Source organism: Callorhinus ursinus, unplaced genomic scaffold (assembly GCF_003265705.2).
Source record: "Callorhinus ursinus isolate GAN/ISIS: 27379988/994484 unplaced genomic scaffold, GSC_fseal_2.0 scaffold13, whole genome shotgun sequence".
NCBI classification, from domain to species: domain Eukaryota; kingdom Metazoa; phylum Chordata; class Mammalia; order Carnivora; family Otariidae; genus Callorhinus; species Callorhinus ursinus.
Window position 1 is genome coordinate 19,526,249 of NW_027397075.1, and position 24,237 is coordinate 19,550,485.

General features: G+C 46.6%; 1 protein-coding gene and 1 pseudogene across 1 annotated transcript in view; both read right to left on the minus strand.

Moving 5' to 3' along the window:
• SCCPDH (saccharopine dehydrogenase (putative)) overlaps positions 1-3,349 on the minus strand; it is a 38,364-nt gene extending 35,015 nt beyond the window's left edge. Inside the window, exons 1-2 of the mRNA XM_025877967.2 lie at positions 3,059-3,349; positions 1,502-1,614 (exon numbers count right to left, since the gene is read on the minus strand). Coding sequence (XP_025733752.1) covers positions 1,502-1,614; positions 3,059-3,248 — 303 coding nt within the window. The 5' untranslated portion in view covers positions 3,249-3,349. The remainder of the gene's footprint in view (positions 1-1,501; positions 1,615-3,058) is intronic.
• A 12,724-nt stretch (positions 3,350-16,073) lies between these two features.
• On the minus strand, positions 16,074-17,166 carry LOC112828670 (serine/arginine-rich splicing factor 3 pseudogene; annotated as a pseudogene).
• Positions 17,167-24,237: the final 7,071 nt, after the last annotated feature.

Below are 24,237 nucleotides of genomic sequence, written 5' to 3' on the forward strand. Positions count from 1 at the left end.
TTGCTGGAGGGGAGGGGGTAGGGGATGGGGTAACTGGGTGACGGGCATTAAGGAGGGCACATGATGTAATGAGCACTGGGTGTTACAGGCAACTGATGAATCACTGAACTCTACCTCTGAAACTAACTTAAAAAATAAATAATAAATAAAACACACACACACACACACACACACACACACACACACACACACACAAACACCAGTTCTGGGTTTCTCCAGAGCACTGGGGTGGGAAGGGCAAGGAGGTTGGCCGAAGATATACATAAGACAATGGTTGCAGCAAGAGAGCACAGAACCAAAGCTAATTAGGAATAATCAGGAATGAGATTAATCTAAACAATTTAAATACATTTTTACTGGATACTCAAAAAACCTTTCTGTTTTCATTTAAAACATTATTATCAATCTCCTAGATGCTTAGTTTTCAAATGTTCTGGCAATTGTGATGGCTTCCTCAGATCAGTAAATGTCACCAACACTCACCCTGTGACACGGACCACAAGTGTGTCCTCCACATCCAGAACAACAAAAGCTGGTGGTTTTCCTCTCAAAGCATCCTGACTCCAACCGCTCTCACCACCCTTCCAACCCCCATCCTGTGCTCGGCTTGCCTAGGCCATTCCCCTGTGGGTCTCCCATTTCCCCTTTTTCCTCTCTCAGAAGACAAAGAACTACAAAACTGTAAGTCAGCTCATGCTCTTGCTTTCAACCATTCAAAGACTCTGCCGTACTTCAAACCCTCTGACCTAACTCTTGGGTTCCTCTCCCACCTACCTTCCCACCTCTGCCCTCTCTCAAACACATACTCCTCTCAGGACGTCTGTGGCTGCCCTTCCCTGGAGCAACCTTCTCCTCAACTACTCCCGCAGCTTACCCCCTCACCTCACTCAGGGCTCGACACAAATGTCAGGTCCTGACCATCCACCTCACACAGACTCATGCACCAATCGCTCTGTCTCCTTACCCTGCTTCATTTTTCTTCAAAGCGCTTATCACTACCTACAACTATAACCTTATTTTTCTGTCTCACCCACTGGACTGTAAGCTCCACGAGGGATTTTCAGTTTTGTTCACCCTTATGTCCCAGGTACCCACACTAGAGCAGTTCACATGTAATAAACATTCAATGAATATGTATTGAATAAATAATACAGGAATATCATTTATCAATAAGTAAAAAATATATTAGGGGTATATGCTCAAGCATTTTTTACTTAAGAAGCATTCTGTAAGAAAAAAAAAGCTGGCAGTTATAGCTGTAACCAATGAAGGAACCAGCACCCAGTCCCTGAGGTGGTGTCACAGAGAGTCTGTCTCTCTCTCAGGAGACTTTGGTCACATCCACTGGCTCCTCAACAAGGAGTGAAAACCCCCACACGGGGCTGAAGCCCTGAACCAACTCTTCTGTCCTGTCTTTATGTTCCTCTGGATATCAAATACCAGATTCTGCTGGAAATGAATACACTGTTTGTTTGGACACAAAACGGGGTGGATGACTTACTGGTCCCACACAATTGAGGACAACTGCTGCCTGTTTAGCCATTTCATCTAGTGAGGCTGGATTCGTGATATCACAAATTATTATTCCAACTTCGGATGGGAGTGTCGGTCTTCCTGAAATAAGAAATAATTGTTTGAAGCAAATCCTGATACAGTATTAGATCTTCCAGATTGTTTTTATAGTAATCAGGGATGGCAGATTTACTAAATATACTGACAAGAGATAAAACTTTTTAAAATTAGGTAATAAAAAAACACAAAAAGCTATGAGGAAAATGGAGTTAACACTACGGATTGCTAGGAAAAAAAAATCATTAAACTTAAGAAAAATCTAACTTAAGCAACATGCAAACGATAACCCTGTGTAAAATGACAATTTTACAATCATTTAGATACTGAATAGATGAAATGTCCTGATTTCCTCTCCACCAAGAATCCATTATAAGAAGTTCCTCATCAACTACTAACCAATTATATATGACAAAATACGGGGGTAAAAAGGGGTTCTTAACATCAACAGGAGAACAAAAAAGGACTCTGAGGTAGAAAGCACAGTCCAGGTAAGAACACTCATTATAGGCTTATAATAAGAAAATCACTGGAATTAGCAGAATGCAGGTTTGATGGATCAAAGTGTATTTCCCACAATAACTGAACCTGGGCATTACAAATGCTAGGTAGGTAGGCTGCATCTGTACAGTCTTGTTGAGCAGGAAAAAGAAATGGAAGAATATATTTTAACAGTGAAATTATTTCTTCTGAAAAAGTAAAACAAACAAAAAACACCAAAAAGCTCTTTGATCAAGACTCTGTATATTGGTGGTGGCAGCAAAAGGGCTCAGTGTGGAATCAGAAGTGAGATGAAGATGAAACAGAAAAATGCAGGTGCATTTGTCTGTATGGGGGGCACTCGGGTGGGAAGGAGCCACAGTTAAAGCTCCTGAGTCCTAAATGTGTGTGTGCGGTCTCGCTCGGTCACATCCGTATCCCCAGCACTCAGGACAGGACCCGGCACGGAAAAGACCACGCAGTAAAACTATGATGAACGAATGCTAAAAGACTAAGTAAACGCAGCAAAGAGTAAGTCCGCTGGCGAATTCTTACAAAGCAAAAAAGAAATTGAAAAACGAAGGCCACAACGTTACCAAAACCTGGGAAGCTTCCTCGCCCACCGCCAAAACCCAAGGCAGGGAGAGGACAAACAGTCCCGAGGAAACCAACGTCCTCCTTTCCCGTCCGACCCCATGACCAAGAACCGTCCAGCCCCACCAGGGACCCCTGCTCTAGAGGGAGACGGGGCTGGCCAGGGAAGAACTGAAGTCCTCGGCTGCTTGACCAGCGGGACCCGCCACGCCAACGAGGGAATTCAACAGAGGAGACATGCATTTATTGCTGTGCTTCGTGTGGGGAGTGGCACAAAGCCACGACATCCCCAAGCACCGCTCCTGACGTCCGGCGGGCCCCGGCAGCCCTCGGGGTACACCCCCCCAAGGACAAACGCTCGCTGCGGGCGACCCGAACCCCTGGACCGAGCGGGAAGCCGCCCCCGCCTCCTTACCCAGCTTCAGGGCAGCCCTCTCCAGCACTCGCTGCAGCTTCTCCCGGGAGCGGCCCGCCACGGCCCAGGGCAGGCGGGGACTCCGCTCCAGGACCACCTGCTCCCGGGCCACCTCCTGGGCCACGAACTGGCCGGTGAAGCCAGACGCACCCAACACCACTAGGTGGAACGGCCTCGCCTCCGTCGCCATCACTAGCCCACAGCGAGCCGGAGCCCGGGGAGGGCGGAGTCCACCGCGCCTGCGCCTCACACAGCGACCTCAGCACCCGGCGCAGCAACTGCCTCTGCTGTGGCCGCCGACGCCGCCAGCACGCCGCGCTCCCGTCGTCCCGCGCGCGCCGCCGCGCCCGCGCCCGCGCCCGCGCCCGCGCCCGCGCCTGTTGCGCCCGGGAGGGAGGGCGTTGCACAAAGAAGGAGTTGGCAGCAGATCCTGATGTCTGGAGGGACCCCACACCCCGAGAACTGTTTTCCAAGCGCCACGGCCGAGGAGTGTTCGCGAAGCCAGAGCAGATGGAGGGCGAGTGGGTTCTGGGGCCCAAGGCCGCAGCATCCTGGACCGCAAGCCGCTGACCCCAGCGCCCTGGTGCCCCTCCACCCTCCGCCCAGGGACTTGGGGACCCCCGTCATGGTTGTCACTGCCCTGCGGCTCCCTGGGGAAAAACAGCTCCCAGAGCTAGCCTGCCTTTTAGCTGGGAGGTTAGGGAGATCCTCCAAAGGCAAAAGAAATAAGTTTCTTGAGCTGTGTTATTCATATATCCGGAAACATTTTAATACACATAAATTAGTAAATGCATGGGGGGAGGAGAGAGATCTCCCAGCACAGAAGAATTCCAAATAATTGGGTAGTTACTACCTCCTCCAGGAGAGGAGCTTACCTCCTCCCCTTTGAATATAGGGTTTGCTAAGTGACTTGTGCCAGCTATTTCAGTAGCAAAAATGGGTTTATTCGGAAATAGAGAATTGCAATCCCGGACAAATGAGCTATGGCAAAATCAGATGCAAGTCCCCAGAACAAAGGAGGGGAGGTCTTATTTATAGAAGAAAAGGGGAGACCAGGAAGGATTTTATAAACAAAAAGTCCTTTGGAATAAACTGGGAGGTCAGAGTGTAATAGCTTCTTATTGGCTGAGCGTGACAGTCTTTCATTGGCTGGCCTTTCCAGGGAAGTCTCTCTTCCTCCCGTTGGGATAGCAACCACCGCAATTCTCCAAGATACACTCTAAGTGAAAAGAACAAGTCCACTAACAATATGAGAGCATAAACACTTTAAGATGAAAAGGATATGTTTATATCCCTATAAGAGCTTGGGAAGAACACATGACAAATCTTCATAAAACAATCGCTGTAAAATGCTTGGGAACATGCCTGACATATAGGAACTCCTCAATAAATATATGCTATCATTTAGCAGCAGAGCCAGTGATTATGACTGGGAAGTGGATTTGCATGAATTATGCAAGCAGAAAGGGACTTCTACTTTAAAATTTTTACCTTTTTTTTTAAAGATTTTATTTATTTATTTGACAGAGAGAGACACAGCGAGAGAGGGAACACAAGCAGGGGGAGCGGGAGAGGGAGAAGCAGGCTTCCCGCGGAGCAGGGAGCTGGACATGGGGCTTGATCCCAGGACCCTAGGATCACCACCTGAGCCGAAGGCAGACGCTTAACAACTGAGCCAACCAGGCGCTCCAAAATTTTTACCTTTCTATACTGTTGAAAGTTTTGGGCGTTTTAAACAAGTATGTATTAGTTTTAGAATCATAATCTGTAAAGTGGGGCAGAGACTGGCTTCACAGAAAGGCCAGAGGAGCAGCTGTGGGAATCATGCGTCACCATTGGCAGTCCTGCCCCTGATGCCAGGTTCCTGTGGCCCCCAGGGCATGTTTTGGGGTCCATTTCAACACACAACAATACGCATAAATCTCACAAACCCTCATGTGAGCAAAGAAAATCCAGGAAAGAAAGAGTAAATCTGCACAAGTCCATTTATTCAAACTCCAAAAGCAGGCCTGATCTATGGTGACAGGTGTCTTGGAAGAATTTGCTTTTGTGGGCGCCTGGGTGGCTCAGTTGGTTAAGTGACTGCCTTTGGCTCAGGTCATGATCCCAGAGTCCCGGGATCGAGTCCCGCATTGGGCTCCCTGCTCCGCAGGAAGCCTGCTTCTCCCTCTGACCCTACCCCCTCTTGTGCACTCTCCCTCTCTCAAGTAAATAAAATAAAATCTTAAAAAAAAAAAAAGAATTTGCTTTTGCATCGAGCAGTCCCAGAAGGTGAGGCTCTTCCTGTAGGAACCCTCCACCCGAAGCATTGCCAAAGGATATGCTCTCCCCCAGGGACCAGCACAGAGGGGTCATTTCAGCTCTAAGGGTAGCACCAAGGAGAAGGAAAACTCCCTTGTCCTACAAGAGAAGACAAGTTTGGCTTGTGGACAAGGCCGCTGGCCACCATCTTCATGAAGTCAGAGACCCAGCCCTCTGTGACTTGGGGTCTGAAAAGAGAGGAGAAGGCCTGGACCATCTGCTCGAATGTTTGCCAGGTGACACGGCTTCTCCAGCCAGGCCCCTCTGAGCCCTCCCTTCAACAAGGCCTCAAACTTGGCCTCTAAAGACTTGAACAAACACTGATACAGTTTATAACAACTCAAGGCCGCGTTCCAAGGATGATGCTGGGCTCCCTTAAAGTGCCTACCTGAGACAACTCAAGGCTGCCAAAAGAATTCACTGTTTGTTCCAACCAACTCTGAAGATAGGGCCCCCGATTCCCAGCCTCTGCAGGAGGGTAGTAAGCTCTAATTAGCAAGCCCCAGTGAGCTTCATATAGACAAACCCCTTCGTCCCACTTTTTGTCATTCTTCACTTCCCTGATTCTATGGAGCTCCCTATTCCTTCGCAGGCCACCTCAGTTGAGTTCAGTTCACAATGGACTCTTTCCCTAGTGCAATAATGTATTACTGATTAAAATCTGCCCTTACCACTTCACCTAGTGTCTGGCTTTGTTTATCTTTTTTTTAAAGTAGGCTCTACGCCCAACATGGAGCTTGAACTCAAGACCCTGAGATCAAGAGTCAAACATTCTACCAACTGAGCCAGCCAGGTGCCCCCTGGCTTTGTGTATCTTTGACACAGCACATCAGAAAGAGAGAAATAAAGGAACACAGAGGTGGTTCTAAGGCTATTCCAGAAGAGAACTATACTTTCGAGGTGCGGACTGTGGGAGGAAGGCAGAAAGCAGATGTAGGTAGGACCCATACTTGAGAACCACTATGACAGTTATGGATGAATGTGAAGGGAAGAAGTAAAGGAAAGTCACCTCTAAGTTGCCTTGATTGCCAGAATCATTTGTTGATCTCCAGTGGATAATGCCATGCTTCCAAATGTAAACAGAAGGCAGGCAAAGTAGTCAATACAATCAGAAAACCCCTCACGTGCAACCCCATTTTAGAACAAGTGTTCTCAGCACACAAGAAGTTGCTAAATAGTACAACACAGGCCCATCTCTAAATACCCATTGTCTCTACCAGCCTCTGTCCATCATTCTAAAAATGACTCAGTGAAAAGAAATTAGTCTGGGTTGATCTTTTAGGAAAGTCCTTTTTTTTAAATCAGTTAGGTGCTATTTCTATCTTTTTCTTTCCCTTTTACATATCACTTTCTCTTTTTTCTAAAACTCTGTTAACCAAAGGTCTCTGTGCAAATCCTCGGACATTTGTTCTTTAACATCTTTAATGCTTTTATTTTTAATAAACTATGTCTCCAATGGTATGATGAGGCCACTCATACTGGCTCATGAGAGCCAACTGTTCGATTTTCAGGAATTTTATGAGCCAGTTGAAGTCACATTGGTAACTTGAACTCCACCATGGTGGGAGTATTAGTGGCACAGACCCCACAGGTGAGGGCTCAGTCCCCAAGATGGCCCCCCACTTCAGATGCCTGTCATCAGCCCTGGGCCATCCATACTTGTGACTCACTGGCTATAAACCCCCTCCTCAGGTTTGATCATTTGCTATAAAGGCTCACAGAATACCAAGGAAACACTTTACTTACTATTGCAGGTTTATTATCAAGGATATTTTAAAGGATACAAATGAACGTCCAGATGAAGAGGTACATGGAACGAGGTCCAAAAGGGTCCCAAGCACAGAGCTTCTATTCCTGTGGAGTTGGGTGTCTCATGCTCCCAGCATGTGGATATGTTCACCAACCATCCTGGAAGCATGATCGATAAAATCACTGGCAATGGGTGGTGGAACCCAAAATTCCAACTCTCTGGCGACATGGTTGTTTCCTCTGGAGTGGGGGGTGGGAGGTGGGGGGACCAGGCCCCACCCAGCAGCTCTCTAGGGACCCTCCAAGACTCAGCTCATTAGCATAAACTCAGGTACCTTTGAAAGGTGCTTATTATGAATAACAAAAGATGCTCCTCTCATTTCTTTCATTCAGGAAATTACAGGAGTTAAAGGTCTCTGTGCCAGGAACCAGCGATGAAGGCCAATTATTATTTCTCATTATATCAAAAGATCACATGTCACAGGCACTCTTAAAAGTGCAAGGCCAGGACCAGGGGGCCTCTCTGGGCCTTGAGTACAAAATTTAAGGAGCCACCAAAAAAAAAAAAAAACCCTCAGTAATCAAGATAAATAATATTTTTTAAAAATCAATGCAGGGTCACCTGGCTGGCTCAGTCAGTAGAGCATGGGGCTTTTGATCTTGGGGTTGTGAGTTCAAGCCCATGTTGGGCACAGAGCTTACTTAAAAATAAATTAATTTGTTAAAAATAATTTTAAAGAATGCAAAATATCCATAATGAACAAAATATGAAAATCTCAAATAAGGATAGGAGCAGAGTTATTGATTATTACTTTGACCTCAGACTCCAGTCGGCTCAGCACAGCTCTGCCGCCGACGCAGCATCCAAAACATACTTGATGACCCAAGTGTCACGGGTTTGATCCCCCTACGAATGTCCTTCCTGCCTGCCTGCATTTTCTCAACACTGACTCATCGAGGCCCTACTATGTGCCATACGCTGCTCTGGGCACCAGGGATCTAGCAGTAAAAAAAGAAAAAGAGATGAAATTCTCTGCCCTCATGAAGCTCACATTCTAGTAAGGAAGACGTAATAAGATAATGGAATAGGACATACAGAATGGTAGGTAGTTGGTGGAGGAAATAAAAGCAGGGAAGGGAGATGTGAACAGTCAGGGTGGGGTTTTGCGTGAGATTTTGGACGGAATGGCCAGAGAAGACCTCAGTCAGAGGGTGGCATGGAGAGAAGCCCAGAAGGAGAGGAGGGAGCTGGCTGTGCAGAGACTGATGATGCAACAAGGGCCCTAAGGTGGGAACTGACCAGGTGCATTGGAGGAACTATGAGAAGACTAGTTTGAGCAGATGGATGAGGGGACAATGGCAGTTTACGAGGTCAGACAAAAGACAGGAGGACACAGCACATAGGAGCTTTAGATCAGAGTAAGGACCCTGACTTTTCCTCTGAGTGAGACGGGGGTCCCTTTGGGGCAGAAAAGGCACTCTGCTTTTTTTTCCAATACCCTTTTTCAAACCCCCATTCTGACTCTTTTGTGGGGAACAGACTATAGAGAGACCAAGAGCAGACTTTGGGAAATGTTAAGAGGTTTGGCAATCATCTAGGTGAGAGGTGTTGGTTTGCTTCAGGGTGTGGACAGCAAAAGCGCTGGGAAGTGGTCAGCATCCAGATTTCTTTGCAGGTGGAGTGAACAGGATTTTCTGGTGGATCAGGTGGGGAAGGGAACATGAAGAGAAAGAGTGGTCTGGGGTGACTCCAAGACATTTGGCCTGAGCAAAGTTTGAGTGGTCATTAACTAATGCGTGAAAGACTGAGAAGGACTCAAGGTTTTTGTTGGCTTGGGGTGGTGGTGGACATCAGGGGTTCCATTTTGGACACGATAAATTTGGATGTCCAAGACATCCAAGTAGGCATTGCCAGCTAGGCAATTTGATCTTCTCTTTTGGAGTTCAGTGGTAGGATCTGGCTAGAGGTAAACATTTGGGGTTCTTGGTATACGGGTGGTAATTACAGCCATGTGGCTGGGTAATATTACCAAGAACATGAGTGTAAGCAGACAGAAGAAAAGGTCCAAGAGTAACAGCACTCCAGCCAGTGTTAACAGTTAACGCACTCCAAAGTAACACCCTCCCTGCTTGCTGACGTAAGGCCCTTCATCCATAACAGAATTAATTTCCTTTCCTTGAGATTTGCAGACCTCTGGCCTTGGGGAATAAGAGACCAGAACATTCCAGGCTATGGACGCCAGAGCCTGTTTGAAGTCACCTCGGATTTCTGATGAGCCCAGCAATTGTTTAGCAAAATGTTTTTCTTCTTTAAGGCCACACAAAGGACTTTATTAACCAACCTTTGCACATTTGTAGACCATTCCCTCTTTTTCAGAAAGAACAGACTACTCTTGCATCATCCCCAGGTAAGGAACCAGGCCTTCTTACACAACCACCCCCAGGTACCAAGGAACCAGACTTTCTTGGTCAAACCCTCCCTGGGCACCAAGAAATTAGAATTTCTTGCACAACCTCCAAGCCCCGAGATTACTCTGTAGCTGACATCATTGAGTCTGCAAGTAACCACAAAATGTCACAGACCACAACACAATGCCCTTTAGGGGTGCCTGGGTTATGCAGTCGATTAAGCATCCAACTCTTGGTTTCAACTCAGGTCGTGATCTCAGGGTCATGAGATTGAGCCCCTCATGGGGTTCCACACTCAGCGGGAAGTCTGCTGGAGATTCTCTCTCCCTTTCCCTCTGCCCCTCCCACTCTCTCTCTTTCTCTCTCTCTAAAATAAATAAGTAGATCTTTAAAAAAAAAATAAAACCCTTTAAAAATGTCTGGGCCAGGCAGAAACCTCAGAGTTGGCCTTTGGACATGGATCCACCTTCTCCCCAGGTGGCCAGCCTCCTGAATAAAGCTCATATTCTTTTCCAATCAAAACTCTCTTGAGTCTTGTCCTTTGGAGAGCAATGGGTGGCCAAACTTGGATCTAAGTAACACAAGAACTGAGCCCTGTGACACTCCCATATCTAGAGCTACACTGTTCAGTCCAATAGTCTCTGGCCACGTGTGGTTATTACAATTAAATTTTAAACTAAATTAAATCCCAAATTCAGTTCCTCAAGCACACTAGCCACATTTTAAGTGGTTAACAGCCATACAGGCCTACAATACTGGAGAGTGCAGATACAGAACATCTCCATCAGTGCGGAAAGTTCCATCCAACAGTGAGCAAGGTGAGAGAAATCAGCAAAGGAGAATCACAAAGAACTAGAAAGGTACAGATGAAACCAGGGGAGTGTGGCATCTTGGAAGCCAACTAAAGAACAATATTTCTAGAAGAAGACACTTCATGGGGACAAATGCTCTGAGGACTGCAAATGACCACTGGCTCAGCAATGCAGTGGCTGCTGGGGATCTCGACACGGGCAGTTCCTGTGGAACAGAGGGGGCAAAAATCTCACAGTGAATTCGAGCAGTTTTATTGTCAAGGGGGAAAGAGATCAAGGGCAATAGCTGGAAGGGGAAAGGGGGGATCTGAAGAGATTTTTTTGGTTTGTTTCCTTGGTTGGTTGGTTGGTTGGTTGGTTGGTTGGCTGGCTTGTAGGACAATCCAGTGGAGAGAAACTGATGATACGGGAGAGAAAGGGGAAGTACGGGGGAATGACCATGAATCAAAGACAGGATGGAGGTTAGTGCGCCCCGGGCACCCCAGGCAGTGTGTCAGAGATGGTGGGGGGCAATAATAGCATTGGGGCATAGACGCAGGTGGACGGATAGGTGTATGAGCTTATGAAAATCCCCGTCTGGTTATGTGACTTTTTGCAGTGATGTCTGAAGCCAAGTCTCCACCTGGGAGGGAAACTTGAGGAAACAGAAGCAGGAAAGAAGGTATCATCTAGGAGGGAAGGGGCGCTCCCCCTGGTCTGGGGTAAGACAGTGAGACCAGCCTCCCGAGGTGAGGGCTCACACATTTACGGCAAGCGTCATCCCGCCGCTGCTGTTTCTCTCAGCCAAGTTCAGCTGCACAGGTGTGGAGTCGAGTCGGCCATGTGCTGGATCCCTGCAGGATTATGGCCCCACAGGTGGTATCTCAGGGTTCTGATCACAAACATGTGCTTGTCTTCTGCTTCACAAAAGTAGGGTGAGGCTTTCTTTTTTGCCTGTTGCTCCCAACAGTTAAGTACAGAGAAATTTTATTTTTGTTTAATGGGGAACCTGGCAAAACATCAAAATTTGAAATATGGAGCATATGTTATCATGTGTTTGGGGAAAGAAATGTATATGCAAATAAAATAAGGAGGCTGGGGCTCCAGCTCTTTAAAAAGAAAGACAGAGGGACTCCCGGGAGGCTCAGTGGGTTAAGGGTCCGACTCTTGCTTTTGGCTCAGGTCATGACCTCAGGGTTGTTGAATCAAGCTCCATGTTGGGCTCCACGCTCAGCATAGAGTCTGCTTCTCCCTCTCTCCCTCCCCCCACCTGTGTTCTCCCCCCTAAATAAATAATAAAATTCTTTAAAAAAAAAAATCTCAGAACAGTCCACTACTTGGTGCCCAAAAGCCTAATGACTATCAATAGAAAATGTACAGATAACAGATAGCTTCTCAGGGCTATCTCAGTGTGCTGCTACTTGAGGGGGCATATTTAGAAACCAGAGGCTCTCAAACTGTAGCGTGCATCAGAACCACCTGAGGGTTTTGTTGAGGCACAGACTGCTGGCCCAATCCACAGTTTCTGATTCAGTAGGTGTAAGGAGAGTTTGAGATTCTGCGTTTCCAGCAGGCTTGCAGGTGACATTGCTGCTCCCAGACCACCCATTGAGGACCGCTGGTAGAGAAGACTGCTTCAAGAGAAAAACCAGAGAGAACGGGATCAGAGACTGTCTGCCTGCTGGGTATCTCTAGCACTCACCAGAAACCCTCATGTCAAGGTGCTAAATTATTTCAGTACACTGATCATTTATTGAGCATCAGCTAGGTACAAGCAGTAAGCTGGAGTATATTAAAAGTATCAGCGCAAGGCCTGCCTTCTCCCTCTGATTACCCCTCCTCATTTAACAGGGGAATCTAGACTGTTATTTGCTCCCCAGTGGGTGTACACCACCCTCCATAACCTGACCCCCAAGTACAATGCCACCCCTTCCTCTCTGGCATTTAATAATATCAAAATGCTTCCAGTTCCCAAGCTCACAAAGTTATTTCATGCCTTCATGATTACATCCATATTCTTCCTTCTGAGAAAAGGTCCCTTCTGTTTCTTCTTGCCTGAATAAAACTCACCTCAAAACTTACCTCGGGCTTCCTGGAACCACCGGGTTGGTGCTCCCAGGTGCCCCACAAGACGCTGTACCCACCTTGCTCCACGTCATCAGGGAAGCACCTCTTGCCCATGCTCTGAAGCTTCCGTGTGGAGAGGGCTCCCCAGAGCACCACTCCTGGCCTCCTTTCCCACCTCCCTCCCAGCAGAGGAGAATGCTTACCTGACTGGTGAGTCAGGAGAAGGAACGGGTCTTCCCCTCTCTTTGCAGATGTCCATGCACAGAGTTGGTTCTGCTCTGCTCTCCGCCATGTCTAACTGTGTCAGTGCCCGGATGGCAACACCTGTCTAACTCAGGGGTTAAGGATCAGCAAGCCCACCTGTGGCCACACATCCGGCCCTCAGCAGAGAGCTGATCATTGCGACCTCCACCTGTCTGACTCCATGCCTGATCCCTCAATTAGCCCAGTTCGGGCTGGGAAGAGAAAGTTATTTACCAGGTTTCTCCAACGCTAACATACATTATCAGCCCATTACACATCCATCAAGCTCATTAAGACCAATATCTTATTCAATGCAATCCCTATCAAAATACCAACAGCATTTTTCATTCTACTTTCATAAAAGTAGAACAAATAATACTAAAATTTGTATGGAACCACAAAAGACTCCAAATGGGTTAGGCAATCTTGAGAAAGAAGAGCAAAGCTGGAGGTCTCATAATCCCAGATTTCAAGCTATACTACAAAGCTGTAGTAAACAAAACAGTATGGTGCTGGCACAAAAACAGACACACCAATCACAGAAATAAACCCACGACTATGTTGTCCATCTATGACAAAGGAGGCAAGAATATACAATGAGGAAAAGACCGTCTCTTCAGTAAATGGTGTTGGGGAAACTGGACAGCCACATGCTGAATTCTTGCTGAATCATTTGGAAGTGGCAGACATAATAACTTTTGCCCCTAAATTTTCCAGCATTTGTTCCCAGAGAACAAAGACATTCTCCTACATAACCATACACCATTATCACACCCAAGAAATTTTACACTATTATAATATTAGCTAATATTTGGGGCATATTTAATTTAAATTTGTTTCCAAAATGTCTCAATAGGGACCCAACTGATGATTATGTATTGCATTTGGCTGTTAAATCTCTTTAATTTCCTTGAATCTAGAAGAGTCACCTCACCTTTTTTTTTAACCTTTCATGACATTGACATCTTTGAAGAGTTCAAGTCAGTGGTCATGTAGAATGTCACATAATCTGGATCTGTCTGATGATATACTCAGGACTGGATTCAGGTTAAACATTTTTGGTGAGTTACACTACATTGGTGATTCTGGCAGGATCTCTCAGCGACCCTTGCCCTTGTGTAATTCCCTCCCTTTGAGCATGAGCAGAATTCGCGACTATGATGAGCTATCACTCCTTTCTTATACGGCAACAGGGATTTTGCAGATGTAATTAAGGTGCCAAATCACTGGGCTTTAAGATAGAGATCATCCAAGTGGGCCTGACCTCATCACATGAGAGCTTTAAATCAGAAATGGGGGGACACAATGATTTGAATTACTAGAGTTTAGAAGCAGATTTTCCCCAGAGGCACCAGACAAAATCTCAGCCTGGTTCACACCTTGATTTCAGTCTCCTAATGTCCTGAACAGAGCACCCAGGCAAGCTGGGCCTTCGACTGCTGAGCTAACTAACAGGTGGGTATTGCCTTAAGCCGCTAAATGTGTGGTACTTTGTTACACAGCCACAGAAAACTAGTCCAGCATTGTTGCATACTTCTTTGGTGCTTTTGCAGCACCCCAAAGGGACACAGTGTCAGCTTGTCTCAATGCTGGGGATATCTAGACTTCAGGATCTGAATGTCCTCATTGTTACTGGGATATCAGTGTTTCTAAGCCTTTTCAATGGACAGAATCAGGAAACAACAAACTTACAGAAAAGCTAGAAGAACATTACAAAACCAGTTGAAAATAAGTAGCTGACCTGATGTTGCGCAGCCCTGAATCCATGCATACACATAGTGTATACATTATCGGTATCAGTCTGGACTCGTGTATTTTTATTTGATTCAATGGCTTATGAGCTTTTACTAGCATTATTTATGCTGATATTCAAATTGTTCCATATTTAGCCAGTGGGATTCTTTCACACTGGCTCCTGCATCAATAAGGAATTTTTAAAATCTTTTTAAAAAAGATTTATTTCTTTCTTTGTTATTTGTTTGAGAGAGAGAGAGCACACGAGCAGGGGGAGGGGCAAAGGAAGAGGAAGAGGGAGAGAATCTCAAGTAAACTCCCCACTGAGCACAGAGCCCCATGCAGGGCTCAATCCCATGACCCCAAGATCATGACCTGAGGCAAAATCGAGTCAGACACCCAACCGACTGAACCACCCAGGCGCCTCTTTTCGAAAAATATCTTAAGCCCCAGGGTGCCTGGGTGGTTCAGTCAGTTAAGTGTCAGATTCTTGATCTCAGGGTTGTGAGTTCAAGCCCCGCGTCGGGCTCCACACCGGGCACGGAGCCTACTTAAAAAAAAAAAAAAAAATCTTAAGCCCCAAAGTCTCTCCACAATTAATATGAACAATAATTCCTTAACATAATGTCATATCCAGTTCACATTCAAGTTTCAGTATTGGCTTCATGCTATCTTTTCATAGTTCAGTTTAAATCAGCATCCAAACAATATGCATTATTTGTTGATAAAACTTGTAAGTCTCTTAATCTATAACAAATCCTTCTACCTTTATTTTCATGCCATTTATTTGTTGATGAAATCACATCTCCTTTCCTACAGAATCACCCATATTCTGGATCTGGTTGATTGCATCCTCGATATGTCATTTAACACTTTCCTCTATTCCCCCGGTTTCCTGTGCATGAATAGGTAGACCTAGATGCTTGACTACATTCAGGGCAATTCTTCGCACGAGAATGCTTTGTAGCTGGCGCTCTGTATTCCATATCATATCACACCATGAGGTGCAGAGCATCAGACTCTCCCACCTGTAGTGATGTTCAGTTCGGTCTTTGGGTCAAGGTGGGGTCAGTGCGATTTCCCCACAACAAAGTGTCTCATCAAACTTTCACCCGATTGGCGGGCATTGATAATCATTATTTCACTAGCATTGCAAAGCAGCAAGGTTCGAATTCTGTTGTGCCTCCTGCAATTATTATGCTGGGATTTATCAACTATGGAATATTGTTGGTAAGAAAAAAATGAAAGAGGGGCACCTGGGTGGCTCCATCAGTTGAGCATCTGACTCGTTTTCAGCTCAAGTCATGATCTCAGGGTCTTAAGATTGAGCCCTGTGTCCTGCTCAGCCCTCAGTGGGAGTCGCCTCGTCCCTCTCCCTCTGCTCTCTGCACCCCCATAAATAAAATCTTTTTTTATTTTTTTTGTAACCAAAACTTTAATCCCAAGGATTCTCACAAACATATTACAAATGACAGCATGAAAAAAAATAAATCTTGCACAGTAACTCAAAGTTCAGCTCTACAATGTACCCTTAAACTGGCAGGACACTGGTATCTTGAATAGTTTCAAATTACCAAAGAGAGAATGTTACAAAGAGCTGTGTGTTCATATACAGCAATCACACAAGGAACTTACGACCTAAAGCAAAGGCAAACTAACTTTCTTGCAACTTCCAATTCTACACCAACTGGACACCCCTGCCTAGTATGAAGAATAGTTGGTTCTTTTTTTTTTTTTTAACCTCTAATCTAGTTTAACAGTGCAGCTTAATTTTCACCTGCTGGCTTGTGTTCACACCAGCTTTTAAAGACTGCTTCTTCAACTACAGCTGCATACCATTATGCCAGCTATGGAAAGACTTAGTTCAATTTTTGCCAGTTTTCATAATATTAAATGTCAAGCTTTAGCTGGGCAGGAGTTAGAGGTTTATTATCAGTCTATGTGAGACTAAACTTCAAACCAAATTCAATTTTGCTTAAGGGAACATTGTAAAGTAACAATTCTTGATATTACATGCCTCATATGATCCATTCAAATCATAGAGAATTACATCTTTGTCGCTGTTCCAAGAGACAAACAAATGTGAACAGCTAAAACATCTTAAAAATGCACCAAGCTTATGAAGTCTCAAGCAAAACCTGAATTTTCTGTACATACTCCTGTCAAATGAAGTTATTTCCTGTACACCGCTCCTCTTGCAAACTGGTCTTCTATTTCCTTTCATTTGACCTAGATCAGCTAGGAGACCTAGAGAAGGATCCGGAAGGCTTGTGATGTCTTTCCCCGAGACAGTGATCTTTCTCTCCTCCTGTCTCTAGAAAGGGACCTGCTCCGGCTGCGGGAGAAGCTTCCCCGTCTTGGAGATCTGCGGCGAGGTGAGAACCCCTTCTCCGATAATCATCTCGAGGGCGACGACCCCAAGACGGTGGTGGGCCACGATTTCGACTTCTCTTTTCACCATTCGAGAGTTCCACTCTAACTCGGCGGCTACATAACATTCTCCCATCTAGTTCTCCAACAGCATCGGCTGCGGGGATCTTCAAATTCAACAAAAGCAAAGCCGGGAGGGTTTCTAGCAACCTACACACTTCGGAGTGGTCCATAATAGCCAAAAGCTCGTTCCAATTCAGTCTTGTTACCATTGTTTCCAAGATTACCTACATAAACCTTACAGTCCAATGGACAGGAGTCACGATGCATTTCGAGATCTTGGGTTGGAAAGCGGACGCTCAAATCCACACACCCTCAGATGGGTCTTCCGGCTTCCCGCTCCCCTCCCCGCCCGGCTCCCGCAGACGCTCTCGCTGACCTGGCGTCCACGAAATGATGGATAAAATCTTTTTTTAAAAAATGAAAGAAATGCTTGATTCCTTCCCTTCATCGATTTTCAGAATAATAACACAGTGACCGATGAATATTGTTAGAATTGCTATAAATTCATGAATTTTTATTTAAGATGTTTCAACACATCTCAGTCAGAATTGTTTGGATGTTCAAACTCTCCCATTTTTGGAAAGTAGGATTCCCTTCCAGTTACCTTCTGTATTCTTTTTTTTCTTCTTCTTAATTGAGGTATGAAGTAAACATATTACAGGCGCCTGGGATCGAGTTGCCCACATCGGGCTCCCTGCCCAGTGGGGAGCCTGCTTCTCCCTCTCCCACTCCCACAGCTTGTGTTTCCTCTCTCACTCTCTCTCTCTGTCAAATGAATAATAAAATCTTAAAAAAAAAACTGAGTTTTTATTCTTCTGCTGTAAGATCTTTAGGTCATTTTCAGTTTTACTATTATGAATAAAGCTACCCTGAACTTTCTAATACATATTTCATACGGCTCGTGTATACTCATGTCTGTGGGATACTCATCTAGCAGTGAAATTGCTGGATTAAAAGACTGGCCCATGTTTGGCCATAGTGGATAATGCTAAGCAGTTTTTACAAGCAGCTGTTTCAGTTAACATCCAGCCAGTGATTTTGGAGAGAGTTCTAGTTGCCCCAATCCTCACCAACACCCGGTATTGTCAGCCTTTTTCATTTTTAAGCCATTGCTGCTCTTGGTATGTAGTGGTACTTCATCATGTTTTTAATTTTTAATTTTTATTTACCTCGTAATTAATGATATAGATTGGCTTTTCACATATTTCTCGGTCATTTACACACCCTCTTTTGTGAAGTACCTACTCAAGTATTTCCTCTCCTCTCACGGTTTCTTCTTGGTGATGTTACATTTGATCACTTGATTAAGGCGTCATCTGACCTATTTCCCACATATTCGAGGCTCCTTTCCTGCTTTGTCACAGGTAAGTGATCTGTGGGGAGAGACGTGACGACCGCATGAGTGTCTGGTTCAATGTTTTGCATCCGCTGATGACCTTCGCTTGGATGAATGATAGCAGTGGCTGTTGGTGGGCGTCTGCGTGGTCTTGGCAGGAGTTTGCATTTTCACTGTCTCAGTAGTATCTTTTATTGAACAGAATGGCTTGATTCGAATGAAGCTCAATTCATCACTTTTCTTCTTTTAAGGTTAGTGCTTTCTGTTTTCTATTTAACAAATTTGGGGGTGCTGGGGGCGCCTGGGTGGCTCAGTCAGTTCAGCGTCTGACTCTTGATTTCGGCTCAGGTCATGATCTCAGGGTCATGAGATCGAGCCCCGCATCAGGCTCTGCCCTGGGCCTGGAGCCTGCTTGAGATTCTCTCTCCCTCTCCCTCTGCCCCGCTACCCCTCTCTCCCTCTCTAGAAAGAAAGAGAAAAAGAAATGTTTGTGAACTCCAAATCTGTATGTTCTTCTAAAATGTTATTGTTTTACCGGACACATTTTTGTCCATGATTCATCTTAAAGTTTTTTTAAGGTGTCAAGATTCACTTTTTGTTCTCATGCAAATATCCAGTGATTCCATCAACATTTGTTGAAATAAATAGGTATATTTTAAACTCGTAAGGGCGCCTGGCTGGTTCAGTCGGTAGAGCGTGTGACTCTTGATCTCAGGGTCATGGGTTGGAGCCCCATGTTGGGTATAGAGCCTACTTAAAAAAAATAAAATAAAATAAAATGTGTGACAATCATAACATCTGAACAAAGTTGATGAGCCGAGTGGGGGAAATTTAAACACTGAATATTTGATGATATTCAAGTGTTAATGTTACTTTTCTTAAGTGTGATAATGGTATTGTTGCTATATTTCTAAAATTCTTATCTTTTAGAAATATATAGTGAATTTTTTTTACAGGTAAAATGGTATGATGTCTGGGATGGCTTCAAAATAATCCAGGATATATATTGACATCAAAAGTGAAAACATCTTTGTACCCCAACTGTAATGGTTATTTCTTCTAATCTATTTGAATAAGTTTGTCATGAAAATTAAAATATCCTCAAGATGAGTAAGGAAGGTTAATGTGTTACATCTCATAACACATGCTTACTTAGCAGTGTATTGACTCCAGCTGATTGCACACCCACGTGTGGCAGTCGGACACGCTGGTGCTGCGTGCACACGAGGGGGACCTACCTCCAAACAGGAGGTGATGCAGAGTCATCAGGGGGGCTGTGTTTGGTGGCTTGATGATGCTTCTCATCTCTGCTTTCCAGGAGTATCAGTGGACACATGTGGAATCCAGGTTTGGTCTCATCCAAACCCAGGCTTGCCTTTGTTCCATGGGACATACATTCAGACCGCCTAACATTTGTGAATATTCCAGAAGATGGTGGGTTTCGCTGATTTTTAGGCCTTGCGTTGTGTTGTTATTCCTTGTATCTTCGGGCTCTCTCCCTCCCCCCACACACAGGCATTCAAACACCCGCACATGCATAAACTTCACTTCCAACATAGTTCTTATCAATTTTTTCTACATTTTAGGTTTTCTCTGAACCCAGTAACGTTGCTTTGTATAAGATTTTCCCTAAATTCTAGTAGGAAACCACCCTTCCCCATACACGATTATATCAAACTGGAATATTTCAAATAACAAACATTCCATAATCACAAAGACGATACAACATATCAAACTAAGTGATAAATACATTGGCTCACGGCTGGGATTCCCAAATTAATGAAGATTACTTAGTTGCCACTTTTGCTTTATGAACACAAAACATTTCATATACAAAGAAAATACCTCATGTAATTATCAAACAACCTTGTGCAACGGATACTTTGACCTCTGTTTTACGCCTGTGGAAGGCACTATCCTTTGGCACTCCGGTTTCTGACCCTCTGTGAGAAGGGAGTCTTGATGGCTCTTCGGACTTTCACCAGGAACAGGACTAGCAGGGGCCGCTAGGTGGCGCTCCTCCGCTCCTCTTACCCAAAGGCTGCAGGTTTTTTTTTTTTTTCTTTTAAAGATTTTGTTTATTTATTTGACAGAGAGAGACACAGCGAAAGAGAGAGAACACAAGCAGGGGGAGTGGGAGACGGAGAAGGAGGCTTCCCGCTGAGCAGGGAGCCCAATGAGGGGCTCCATCCCAGGACCCTGGGATCATGACCTGAGCCGAAGGCAGCTGCTTAAAGACTGAGCCACCCAGGCTCCAACAGGCTGCGGGTTTTGATTGGCTTGTGTGTTCCCCTCATCCCCCCCCCCCCCCGCCACGCATCCTCATAATAACCCTTTCCACCGTTTTGGCTATAAATAGCGACTCTCACACCGCAGGGCCCTGAGCCTAAGCCCTGTTTTAATCCTACGGCCTTCACTCAGGAGACAGTCCAAATCTGTGTTTCACTCTCTTCCTGAGACCATCCTTGTACACATAAAAATGAACGTTTTTATTTTATTTTTTTAACTCTAGCTTTATTTTTTTTTAAAGATTTTATTTATTTGAGAGAGAGAGAGTGAGAGAGAGAGAGAGCACAAGTGGGGAGGGTGGCAGAGGGAGAAGCAGGCTTCCTGCCGAGCAGGGAGCCTGATGCGGGGCTCGATCCCAGGAGCCCGGGATCGTGACCTGAGCCGAAGGCAGACGCCTAACGACTGAGCCACCCAGGACCCCAAATGCACATTTTTAGACCAGTAAAAATACTTACTAAAAGTGAGTCTCATTAGCCTTTGCCGTGTTTTTAAGCATGCTGCCACATGAGGAAGAGTGACGAGGTGGAGGAACACGGCGTGAGCACCGAGGGCCACAGCCAGCATTTCTGTTACACCAGCTTCTGTCATTTCATGTGCGTTTGGCAGGGGGAACACAGATGGCCTGCCCTGCCCTCACCCCAGTGGGGCTGGGGGGTCTCCTAGCATTGGCAAACATCCCGAGAACACTTATTAATATCTAACTATCAAGGTTAATATGAAAGAGATTTGTCTTCTTGGGGCTCATCTCTGAAGTACCGAGGGTAGGGGCAAGCAGGGAAGAGTCTTCCGGAATGGCTGGATTGCAGGAGGCCGTGGGAGGTGAAGCAGGACGGGTAGAGGGAGACAGAGCAGAAGACGAAGAAGGTGCTTCAGGGTACCCCCCTCATGGTGGTCTGAACACCTAAAAGGTGGAAGGTCACTGAAGATGAATAATAGAGAAATATTTGCACCATCACCCAGCCCTTGAGTGTGTCTTCGGTCCTCAGGGGGTAGGAACGAGTTCTGAATGCCTCTTCCAGGAGTAGAGGGACAGTAATAGTGAGGGGGTGACTGCCATTTTGCTTGGCTGACACAATTCTCCCAGACCCGTTTCTTTCCAATTCTTTCTCTCTCCAGCCACACGCCTCAGAATCAAGGCAGAGAAACTGATGTTAGTGGCCAGATCTATGTAAGCCACCATCAAACACATCTACTAGTTATCTTGAGACCCAGATTGTCCAAATTAGACTGAAAACATCTGCTTGTCTATATGAAGTAAGAATAAGAATAAATGAGAAAGAGTGTCAGCCTCAAGATGGAGACATAGGTTGTTCATGACTTCAGTCCCCCTCACAAGAAGACCAACTAGCAACTAAACATGGACAAGACATCATCATTAAAAAGTCCCAGAACATAGGGGTGAGGCTGAAGCAGTCCCTGGAACACAGAGCAAGAAGGATCACATTCAAAGAGGAAGAGGAGAGGTTCCATTTTGATCACACCCTTCCTTCCCCTGGCCAACACGGCGCAGCATCAAGAGGGCCTCCTGGGCCCACCTTTCCTCCAGTGGGAAAAAGAGGGCCTAAGGTGGACACCCAGCTCTCCAATGTTATGGGACGCTTTGGGGGAAGCCCACTGGGTCTTGCTTCATGGAGATCACCATGGGAACCCACTGGGGTTCAGAGAGAGAGAGACAAGGGGGCAGGGCTTACAGCAACCGGTGCTTAGATCTTGGAGGACCACATTCCCGCAGGCAGCAGTCCCCCAACCGGATACCAGCCAGCAGCTCTGCCCATCTGCGGAGCTAAGCTGGTGGCCCCTTCCAGCCGGGGACCTTGGTTGTAGTTCTGTCTGATTTGGATCCCCAGTCCACTGGGCTGAACCCAATACAGAGCACATCCTACAACCCTGCTTGGGCAGGGAAGCAAATTCACCATCCCACCCAACTGCTCAGCATAGCCTCCAATCTTGCCCCTCCTGGAAGCATGGCCACAGATGCCTGGCAGCCATGGCCCACTGGGGCAGGGAACCGAGCCAGCAGCCCTGCCCAGCCATTAAGCGTAGCCTCTGGTCCCACTTGACAGGAAGTGCAGACAGTGACCGCACCTGACTGCTGAGCAGTCTCCAGCCCCACCCAATATGACTATAGGATCCGGCCCGCAGAGCAGCCACTCAGGGCACACAGTCTGACACCCCACCCAACAGGGAGCTGTTGCAGAGCTTGGCCCCTAGCCCTGCCCTGTGGCAGCGTCGATTGATGGCACTGCCACACCTGGGACTTTGCCCAACCAGAGGAGGCTGCAGAGCCTGGTGGGGGCTCCACATGGCCCCAGAGCCCAGTGGGCAGCCCTGCCCAGCCGGGGAGCCCACCTCAGGGCCCCACTCGAACCCGGAGCCTAGCAGCAGCCCCAGAGCAAGCCCCACCTGCCTGTGAATGCTACCAGCTGACCCATACATTGTGCCCAGCTAAGCCCACTGGCGGAGGTCTTTCCCTGCTGAGACGCACCTGTAAAGCCTGGAAGAGGAGATTATGTGCTCAAAGACACAGAGAGCAATGCAAGGACACAGGGATCACGGAGAATCAGGTAAATAGGACACCACCATAAAAAAACAAACGAAGCTCCATTAACTGACCCTAAAGAATGGAGATCAGGGCGCCTGGGGGGGCTCAGGGAGTTGGGCATCTGCCTTCAGCTCAGGTCATGATCCCAGGGTCCTGGGATCGAGCCCCGCGTCAGGCTCCCTGCTCAGTGGGGAGCCTGCTTCTCCTTCTCCCTCTGCCCCGCCCCCTGCTTGTGCTCTCTCTCTCAAATAAATAAATAAAATCTTAAAAAAAAAAAAGAATTTAATAGAGAGGCTGGCCTGGGGACTGGATCAGAAAGGGCCTTTTCCCCGGTAACTTCTGGGCTGCTCAGGGTTCTTGGGAAGAAGGTGGCTTATTTCTGCTTGGCTACATCCTCGCCTCCGACTCCAGGGCCAGGCTCTGCGGTCCTTGAGCCCTCCCAGCCCCCAGCCTGGACCTGCCTCCTCCTCTCTCATTCCTGGAGGAAGCGGAGCAGGGGAGGCCGGACAGGTCCCCTGGCCAGTGCACCACTGCCGTAGGTGGGTCTGGGTCCACCTGTACTCATCTCGGTCTCAGTCTCATGCCATCAGCTAAGAAAACGGGTCCAGAGCATGTCATCTGTTTCTCTAACAATTTCTTGGTGTGTAGGTGCCATCTGGAATTTTCACAGGATTCTCCACATTCCCGGTGGGCATAGGAAAATCTTTTTTGTTTACTCGTCAGCGTTATTTTCCTCCTGGGAGGCTGGGCACCTCCATAAAGTAGGTGGGAAAAATAGACAAGATGCTGGGGCCCCAGGAGAGGTTTGCAAAGTGGCGGGCACTGCTCCCTTAGTGGGGGCCCGACCCCCTGCCCCGGCGCTCCCCAGTGGCTCTGGCTGGCGCCCCTGAGCCCAAACTGCTTAAGTTCCCCTTGGAACCCAGGAGGGGGCGCTCCTGAGCACCAAAGCCAGAACGAGGCACCTACCTCCTCCAAGTACCCAGCACATCCCCACCTGGCGGGCTGTTAGTGCTCTGGAGTAGTCATTGATTTTTCCACCTCTTCAAGTAGACGTTAGCTGAGTGCTACCAGGAGTCAAGGAATGGAAACTGACGATAATTGACAGCAGTGCACTACCTGACCGTTTACAAGCGCTTTCCTTGCTGAGACAGACCTGGAAAGCCTGGAAAAGGAGACTATATACTCAAAAACACAGACCAGTAGCTGCCAGGCCCACAAGTAGAGCTGGGGTCAGGGAAGACAGATCTTGAAGGATGAGTAGGGTTTTTTCTTTTTGGTTTGTTTG